The sequence below is a fragment of the Syngnathoides biaculeatus genome, chromosome 18 (assembly GCF_019802595.1).
Source record: "Syngnathoides biaculeatus isolate LvHL_M chromosome 18, ASM1980259v1, whole genome shotgun sequence".
Taxonomy (NCBI): Eukaryota; Metazoa; Chordata; class Actinopteri; order Syngnathiformes; family Syngnathidae; genus Syngnathoides; species Syngnathoides biaculeatus.
In genome coordinates, this window is record NC_084657.1 from 8,881,335 (window position 1) to 8,890,739 (window position 9,405).

General features: G+C 50.9%; 1 protein-coding gene across 3 annotated transcripts; it reads right to left on the reverse strand.

Annotated features, from left to right (window-relative positions):
• Positions 1 to 477: 477 nt before the first annotated feature.
• Positions 478 to 8,486, reverse strand: LOC133491365 (platelet-derived growth factor receptor beta-like). 3 transcript variants are annotated; one of them, XM_061802369.1, is made up of 28 exons: positions 8,350 to 8,486; positions 7,900 to 7,978; positions 7,513 to 7,587; positions 7,323 to 7,417; positions 7,036 to 7,234; positions 6,709 to 6,969; positions 6,508 to 6,638; positions 6,228 to 6,309; positions 6,074 to 6,148; positions 5,815 to 6,004; positions 5,104 to 5,219; positions 4,924 to 5,035; positions 4,748 to 4,838; positions 4,570 to 4,678; positions 4,404 to 4,498; positions 4,200 to 4,332; positions 4,014 to 4,118; positions 3,441 to 3,545; positions 3,240 to 3,342; positions 3,050 to 3,126; positions 2,079 to 2,194; positions 1,937 to 1,996; positions 1,684 to 1,795; positions 1,520 to 1,619; positions 1,129 to 1,234; positions 960 to 1,062; positions 751 to 886; positions 478 to 687 (listed from the first exon to the last, which is right to left on the reverse strand). In XM_061802369.1, exons 3-28 carry the CDS (start codon positions 7,568 to 7,570, stop codon positions 618 to 620), a joined length of 2,940 nt encoding a protein of 979 aa, XP_061658353.1. In that variant the 5' UTR covers positions 7,571 to 7,587; positions 7,900 to 7,978; positions 8,350 to 8,486; the 3' UTR covers positions 478 to 617. The 3 variants fall into 3 exon arrangements, with proteins under 3 accessions (XP_061658353.1, XP_061658350.1, XP_061658351.1); XM_061802366.1 differs by having other exon boundaries at positions 1,874 to 1,996; XM_061802367.1 differs by having other exon boundaries at positions 1,874 to 1,996; positions 7,485 to 7,587.
• Positions 8,487 to 9,405: the final 919 nt, after the last annotated feature.

Sequence of the window (9,405 nt, forward strand, 5' to 3'; positions counted from 1 at the left end):
GGTCTCAGACCTCCAGTGGCCTCAGTGTGCTATCAGTCTCAGACCTCAAACTATTTCAGGCCACAAAAATGGAAAATTTAAAGTATTAAATCATCTAGAGCCTCACAGCTTCAATCTTCATACGCCCCCGCAAGAACCTATGGCTTAAGACCCCCACAGTCTTAGACCTCCAATAGTCTCAGACCTCCAATGGCCTTAAAAGTCCAAGAGCCTCAGACCTTAAACGTTCTGAGACCTCCAATGACCTCAGATGCCTATCAACCGTGGACAACAACCACCCTCAAAAGTTTTTTGGGCGTTGGGTCTCCATGGGAATCAGACACCAGAAAAACCTTCTCTGAAGGAGAACCATAAAACGCAACCTTGACTCCAGCTGTTGGGCGCGACCACGTTTTCTGCATAATTTTATTGGCTGAAATGATTTTGTGTTTTCATGGTGAGGGCATAAAACAGAACAAAACAAAGTCCACGGGCAGCTGGAATTTCAAATGTTTTTAATTTATGTTGAGGATGGATAATAAGTTGATATCAAAGAAATGAGGGGAGTACTGTGTCACTATCATGTCATCATATAGTGTCTGTTACATGTATGTTTTCATGCTATATGTGCATGCTTCTCACACGCAGCTTTCTTCCTCTTTTTCGGGCGACGATGTCACTTTCTGTGAGGTCACCGAGTCCTGAGTCCTGAATGGGGAGACACACCAGCCATGATCACGATCCGAATTATCCTCATTTTTGTGACGGTACCTGTCTGCGTCCAGCGCAGCGCCGCCACCGTTGTGTGTCTCCGCAATGACAGGAAGGACGTAGTCGCCATGGGAAGGTCCCGCCTCCTCCGGCCCTGTCGCCAACAGGTGAAGATTGGCCTCGGAGGCGGTACTTCCTGTACAGAGAGGCTACGATTGACACAAGACTCTTGCCGGCCCCTGCGCGAAAACACGCGACGGCGTTTTCACCGTTGGTGTCGCTCGGCACGCTGACGGTCACGGATGTCAGTCGGGATCGGACGACGGCCGGGTGGTCACCTGACAGGAAGTCGTCTCTCAGCCTCGCGTACGTCTGCAAAGTGGACACGGTTGAGGTAGATCTTCACGAGACGCTTTCAGCAAACGATACGGACGTCACCTTTCGGCAGTCCTCTGTCAAGGTGGCGTCCAGAGATGCCACCAACGACGAGAACGTCGGCCTGGAACCGGGATGCTCGCTCCAACACGCCCGCATCACGTCGTAACTGAGCACGCAGATCATCTCGTCATACAAGTTGTCATATTTCAAACATGTTCCGTGTTCTTCATGTCAGTCGGGTCAGATGTCATACTTGTGACCTATTGCATAACTTTTGTCATGTGTGGTTGATTGGGAACTAGTTCAGGGTGTAACCCGCCTCCTTCCTGATGACAGCTGGCATAGGCACCAGGACTCCCGTGACCCTCGTGCAAGCTGTCATGCATGCCGTCAAGTCACGTTGTCATATCATGCGATCCTTTCACGTCATGTATGTTGGTGGAAGTCGTACATGTTGGAATCGGCGTTCTGTGGCCGCGTCAAGCGGTGTCCTCTCTTCAGTGCCACGTAGAACTGGTTCGTCATGGGGAGGTCCGAGTACGGACTTTCACCTGCAGCAAAAAAACACTCATGACAATCGTATGACGTGTTGTGGCTTGTCACGGTACCTCTTACCCAGAGAGAAGATCTCCCACAGCAGAACCCCATAGGACCACACGTCGCTCTGCGCTGAGTAAACACTTTGGAAAATACTCTCCAGGGACATCCACTTAAGTGGCAGCAAGGCCTGATGGGAAAAATCAGGCGCAGAACATGAAACTAATGCCGCTCGTGACATCACGCAACTCAATCGTGTCACACTGACGTGTCCTCGGGCCACGTAGTCCTGATCCTTGACCAGATCTCGGGCCAGGCCAAAGTCGCCCACCTTGACCAGCCGGTTCTCGCACACCAGGACGTTCCTGGCCGCCAGGTCTCTGTGGACGCACTGCCGCACATGACACGTGCTAACCGCACGTTAATCACAAGCTAGCCGATCTCAATCTCGCTATTGAGTTGCGTGAGCATACGTTGCGTGATGACAGGAAGTTCATGGCATGGGCAACCTGGAAGGAGAAACTATGGAGGTCGCTGACGCCCAGCACGGTAGAATCACTGAGGAGGGGCAACGACGCCTCCTGCTGGTCTGAGGAATACACAGGAAAATATATATACAGTCGAAGCTTGACATACTAGTAACTTGACATACGAGTTTTTCGAGATACGACCCGCTGCCGAACAAGTTTTTCCTTGATTTGAAGTACGAACGATTGCCAGTAGATGTTGTCGCAATCGTCAGATGTCGAAAAGCACAAGTTCGGCTCATCTTTTCAAGCTTCACTCGGTCTTTTCGTCTGTGCACCTCGGTTCGGTAGCATCTCTGCGCAGCTGTGCTAGCGTTCCGTTATTTTGCATTCAGTACAAGTGAAATTTCAACGACGCGGCCCAAGAAAGCAATTGCAATCGAAAGATGTGATAAATACAAAGTGGGACAGATTAATGGCATTTACATCGATTTCAATGGGGTAATCCGCTTTGGCATTTGAGGAACTTGAAATAAGAGTTCAGTCACTTGGCGAATTAAACTCGTACCTCAAGGCACCGCTGTACACACAAACAGGTACAGGAGCAGGAAGAGCTACACAAAGGTATAGACACACAAATTGAAAAAACTTGCACAGTTACCAATAGGTACACAAAACGAAAGGTACATGATGGCAAACAGCTACACAAGCAGGAAGTGACTAACACAGGCACAGTTACACAAGAGGGAAGTGGTGCACACAGTTCCAGGTATACGCACACAAGCAGGTGGAGGCACACAGAGGTACACGTCTACACAAATAAGTAGGTAGTACACAGAGGCAAACCGATACTATACACACACAAAGTGCATTCGAAAGTAGAGCTACACACAGGTACAGGTAAAAACAGAAACATGCACAGGTACACAGAAATCTTAACAGACAAGTCCAAGTCACTGACGCCGTTCCTGCCTCACCTGAGGCCGCGCCGTCATCGCCGCCGGCTCCGCCCTCCCGGTTGCCCATCACGTCCATGTAACCTCCGTCCGCCTCTCTGCACGCAGTGTTTGCGCGTCTTTGCGTTTATGTACACGTTTGCATGACCGCTTGTGTGTTAATTTGTTTCTGTGTGTAGCGTAGCGTGTTTATATGTGTGTATTTGTCTACCTCTTAGCTTGTGTGCTGCAATGTACGAAATTGTGCTTGTGGCGTCGCAGGTAGTTCGCCAGGTCTCCGTGGCGACAGAACTCAGTGACGACATAGACGGGAGCTGCGGAGAAGACGGACGGTCAAGCACGCTGATGGCCAGTTGGGGGCGGCGTTGTTCGTGCAGCGCGTTGACGTCCAATCGCCGAGATTTCCGGTCACCTCCTGACGTGCACGCTCCGATCAGGTTGACGATGTTCACGTGAGGACCCAGATGACACAAAACCTTCAACTCGGACAACAACAACTGACCCGCGCCGCTGTTAGCTGAAGGCACACAAGGACAAAAATACACAAAGATACACATTGGTGTACACACACACACACACACGTACATGTAGACATGCAGGTAAGTGTCTCGAGACAGGAACTGGTATACACACAAACCGGTAGAAGTACTGGACAGGCAGGTAAAAGTATCTACGCAAGCAGGAAGACGTGGGGCAAGGTAGTGTATAAACACAAACAGGTACCCAAGAGGTTGGAGGTACATGTAGCAAAAGGTATACACAGAGGAACTGGTACATAGTTATAGCAGTACCATCTACACAAGCAGCAACAGAACCAAAAAGGTGAAGGTAGAAACACATTTGAGGTATACACAGGTACAGGTACAGACGCAAAAAAACTGCACAGGTAAGTATTCAGAAGTACACAAGGAGAGGTACACAAAAAAAGCAGGGTAATGCACACACAGATACAGGTACACACGCAGAAGCAGGGCGAGGTACACACATTTGACCATCTTGATGGCCACTCTGGTGGTGTTCTGGTCCCGGAGCAGACCCGACACCTTGGCCTCCACCACTCTGCCGAAAGTCCCCGAACCTAAAACCTCACCTGAACACACAATATGGAAACTAGGATTTAGGGAAGGATTCAACTTAGCACTATTACTGTCCTACGTAGGACTGACGCTACCGAGAACAATGTTGTCCCTGGGTATTTCCCAAGCGACATCGTACGGGAGCTGGGCGGGGTCCAGGAAGGTGCAGTCCTGTCCATCAGGGCTCACCGAATCAATAAGCTGCCAGTGGACTTCGTAACGAGGTTTCTGAAGGACAAGAGTACCTCGACTCCAGATGGATTTCACGGCATACAATAATTCCATCGAGTACTACTGACTTTTCTCCACAAGATGATGAGAATGAGCAGGAAGATGATGGCGATGACCACCAGAACCAGGACCAGCGCCAACATGGTCACCTGGGACAAGAGAGCTGGACAGGAGGTGCTTTGTCACCGGAACTTATCATCCGTCTTCCGTCATCTGATCATTTTTCCAACTTACAAGGTGACGCCAGTCTGAGGTCTCGGGCTCGTCGTCCAGCAGAGTTTGAAGCCTCACATCGGATGGCCGTCAAGGTCTTGGCGGTCTCCAGCCTCAGCACACTGCGCACCTGCAAGACCGAGGACTGACGATGTCAACAATAACCACCAAGGAGGTCACACGGGGGTTCATCAGTTACCTCGGATACACCCGTGTCTGCCAGGACAGTGACGTTCTCCTGCAGAACCGTGCCCGGCTGGCCTGTCCAGCTCCCTGTCCCGTTAGTGCACCTACAGTCAAAAACGGAACACTTCCTGTAATTGCGTCACCATCTTTGCTGTGAGCTAATACGAAGATAGGTGACGTGATTCTTACCCGTGGACACTGTGACACGTGAACCAGTTGACAGAAGGGGGCGGAGCTCCTTCACTGACGCACAACATAACCCGAGTGCCCGACTCCGTCAGCGATGTGATCCTCGGCGGTGCTGCGGACACACACACACACTTTCAGCTGTAGGAAGACATTTGTGTTCATTAATAATGGCACCCTCACATTTAACTTCTAAGAAGAAGACAACTTCCTGCTGGTCATCTTCGTTGCTGACGCTGGCCACGTAGCTTCCCGTCTGCTCCAAGCGCACCCTCGCCAAGGTCAGCGTGCTCACGTATCTGCGGCCAGCCGGTTGGTACTTTAATGGCATCACAGCTAATTCCACGCCAAATGAACTCTAAGGACAAAGGACTCTAAGGACTCAAAGGACTCAAAGAAGTTCTATGGGCATTTGGAGCCCTTGCAGTCAGCATCCTCACGGGTGACCACCTGGGGTTATCACGAGGTGTTCTGGTTCCAAATGTGCACTCATTTGTTTATTGCATTCAAGTATTCAAGGCCCATAGAGTTCCTGGGGCCAGAATGGGGTGGGGGTGGGGGTACGACTTAGGTGAGTTGGAGAAGAGAAGGTCCCCGGCAGGAAAGACATGAGTGGAACCTCCTGTCCACACGCACAGGGGTAGGGGAAATATTTTAAGGAGAGGACAGAGGAAGGGGAAGAACTTTTTGGCAGGTTCTGGAAGTCAACAGACGACCAGACTGCTAGCTTACGGCTGTGACACCTCTTAATAAAACAACCGGCCCAAACTTCAGTCTCTGAGAGTGCTTCCTCCATTTGCTGCCCGGACTCAAGGGGAAAATACACTTCATTAGCTTTGCTGTTAGCATGCAAGTGCCATGTTAGCATTGTTGTTAGCGTGACGCTTAGTTTACCTGCCGGCCGTCAGGCGGGTGTTCGACATGCCGATTGTTTCTGTGGCGACGACAATGCTCCGGTTGTCCTTGTGCCACGCTACGCTCGGCGGAGGGTGGGCGTCCACCGCCAGCCGCAGTACCGCCGTGTGGCCGACCAGCGAAGTCACGTTGGCGTCATGACTTGCACGTGCAGAAACGTAACCCCGATCTGCGCTTAAATTCACGTGTGTTTGCGCCTGCGAGTGTGCCCGCTCGTGTTTGTCTTGTGTGCACTCACCGAGGACGTTTATCGTGATGTTGTGCTCCACTCGCCCTCCCTGCAGTGGTTCCTGGACTGCGCATACGTACACACCTGGGGAAAGCATCCCCAATGCCTCAGTTACCGTGGAACCCGCCCCGCCACGCCAGTAATGAGCGGCGTCGACACCTACCAGAGTCCGCCAGCGTTACTGAGGGGATGTTCACAAATGAACGGATTTGATTGGGTAGCAACTCGGTGAGCGCCTGAAATTCCTGAATCAGAATCGGAATCATTGGGCCAATATTACAGAAACACACAAAGCATTTCCCCCGGAAGTTGGAAAGACTGGTCCCTGGTGTGTCAAAAGACTTAAAAACTGGAAAAGACACTACGGGGAGCCACTTTGCCATCAAAGCCAAACACGACCTCAGCTGTCAGCCAGTCCGGAATGCAGGTGAAGGCGGACATACGTCTTTGCGGGGGAAGCTCCACGAGAAGTAGACCATGTCAACATCTTGGACACTGCAGTTGACGACCAGCTGTTGGCCCCGCTTCAAGATGGTGCTGGATGCCGTCAAGTCCACCTGCATCTCCTTGGCAACTGGTAGACAGGTGGAGCAGATTCTGAGACACGCGTGAGCGCTGCAGACACGATGAACCCGAACAGCTACCTAAGACGCTGAAGACATAGTAGACCTGCGACCGCATCTCCTCCAAACCGTCAGAGGCCAGGCACACGTACGACGAGTCGTTGAGGCGTCCGGTGAAGCCGCGACCGGCTTTGTACGTCAGCCCAGGCACCGCCGTTTTCTCCCCGCGTTCGTACACGCTGACATTCAGAAGTGGGTCGGACACCACGCAGGGGATGGTGTCCTCGTCCTCACGCTTCATCACCACACCTGAGCCCACCGGAACAAACCACTCGTCCGGACCTGCGGTGGGCCCGAAGCCATCGTCAGACTGCGAGACGCTTCATCCGGCAAAGGGTCAAAGTCCACCTTGTCCAGGTACGAAGATGTCCATCTCCCTGATCTGATCGGATGATGACTCTTCACAGACGTATCTCCCAGAATTCCTCCAGTTGGCGTTGAAGAGCTGCAGGATGCTGCGGGATCCCTGCCTCTCCACTACAACGTCGCCCCCGTGAGGATCCCGCCACGGCAAGCGCCAGGACACCTCGCTCCAGCCGGAACATACCTGAGGGACGACCGAAGCCACACGGATAAAAACAAAACAAAATAAATCTGAGCACGAGATGAATCCGTGCAGGTGAAGGCCTACTGACCACAGTAAAGTTGGAGTTAGACTGGAGCAGAACCTGCGAGGCCAGTGGAATCAGTTCCAGACAAATCCCCACCCCTGGAAGAACCAGGAGCACACCTGCAGACACAAACGCACACAGACCGGGAGAAAGTCCAGCCAGCCAATCGGAGTGGGCCGGACAGACCTTTTGTTGTCATTGCGTTGCTACTGACCCAGCAGGAAGTGCAGCGCTTTCAGACTCCTGCTTTGTCCTTTGACCGACGTCAGCATGGCTCCTGATTCTGACCCTTTACGTCACAGACACATCTTTATTTTTTTACATTTTTTAAATTGAGTCCTGTAGCTATGTCAGTCATGTTCCTTGTAAGATGTTACAACACGTTGAGTGAAATGCATTAAATATTACACATTCCTTATTACATGTAATTAATGAGCTATTACATGGTACACGTAACACGTCGTACACTATATGTTGCATGTTACGTGTCACATCACGTCACTCCATGCTGCATGTCACATGTTACGAGTAGCAGCATTTGTTACACATCACACGCTGCTTTTTGTTACTCGTTGCACGGACGGAAACCGGACGTCGTCACCTTTGTCACTGGCGCTCTTTAGTCGGCCATTTTTTATCGACTTTGGTGTGGATCAGATGGGGGAAATAAAGATGAAAACCTGCACAAAAATAAACAGGACCTTGTTTGACATCAAAGGAATTCATTTCACGACGTCACCAGAAGAAGAAGAAGAGGACAGAGAAGAAGAAGAAGCAGCAGTAGTAGCAGCAGCTTGTGGAAAATATGAGGCTCACCCCCCCAGGGGGGCGGAGTCAAATATCACCAAGTCAACACGTGTCTGCTAAAAGCATCAACAAACTTTTTTGTCTTCGCGTCCACAGAAAGTCTGACGCAGATTCCAACGTTCAGAATTTGTATTGGATCCGATGAGTTCGGAAAAATATTGATCGCCCGTCCGCCAGAGGAGTAAAGTCAACGAGGTTGCCATAGAAACAAGATTTCACACCTCTACAAAACAAAAACAATTACCGTAAAGATAGTTGTCTTCCAACCTTGTCATTCCTTTTCCTCCCCTTTCTCTCCTTTTCCTCCTTTTTCCAGCAGTTCTTCTTTTTTTCCGCCGCGTTCCCTTTCGGCTGCCCGATGACTGCAAACCAGCGCAGTCGCTTACGGAGTGGAAGAGAGAAAGAGAGAAGCGTCTGTTTCCAATCTGCGTCGCTGCCAAACCCGACAGGAAGTCAACTGAAGTCCAGCACACACACACAGACGCACACAGTGAGTCGTATAGTTGGAAAGCTACAAAAAAAATGTCAAGAATTCCACAAAGTTGGCGTGTTTTCATTTAAAATCTATTCTAATGCGTCTTCGTTTATGACCCACTCGAAAGATCTACACTAATACGTCTGTATTTCTTCCCCATGAAGTCCACATGTGCAACAAAGATGGATTCCAGTTGCGTCGCTAGGCCTCAAGCCCTCTGAATTATTTAGTCTTGTGACTTCATAGCAAAGTTTTATTGTCTTAACCCCGCGAAATCAGTTTTTCTGCCCTCCAATACTTTCGACTAGATATGCGAGAGCTGCGCAAATGTGTCTGCAGTGCGGACGTACGTGTGTGTACCGAGTGTGGACCCAAATCCACGACACGGTAGACAGGGAGGCAGTTAGGGGAAGGTCTTTATTCGTTCTGAGGTCGTAAGACGGAGAGTCAGTCAGAGAGAGCAGCGGTATCAAGAGCGTCAAGCTTACGGGGTTGGTCGGAGGACCGGATCGGAGGTCGGTACACGGGGGATTCGGGGATTCGGGATCAGGAACGAGGAAGTGCGGGAACGAGGGATGGATGCCAACGATCTGGCAAAGCCGGACCGTCCGCTGGGTCCTATATATACGAGGGTTAATTATCCCTGATGAGGCGCAGGTGTGCAGGGGACCTGGACTGGGACCCGCAGGACCATGACAACGCCCAATTTGTGAAGAACCTGGTACATCCAATTGCCGAGATGGCCGGCTGTAAATTTTTGACAAACTCTACTAACGTGTGTGCCATGTATTCGCACATCCATTTTAAAAACCTCCCGCTTGTGCC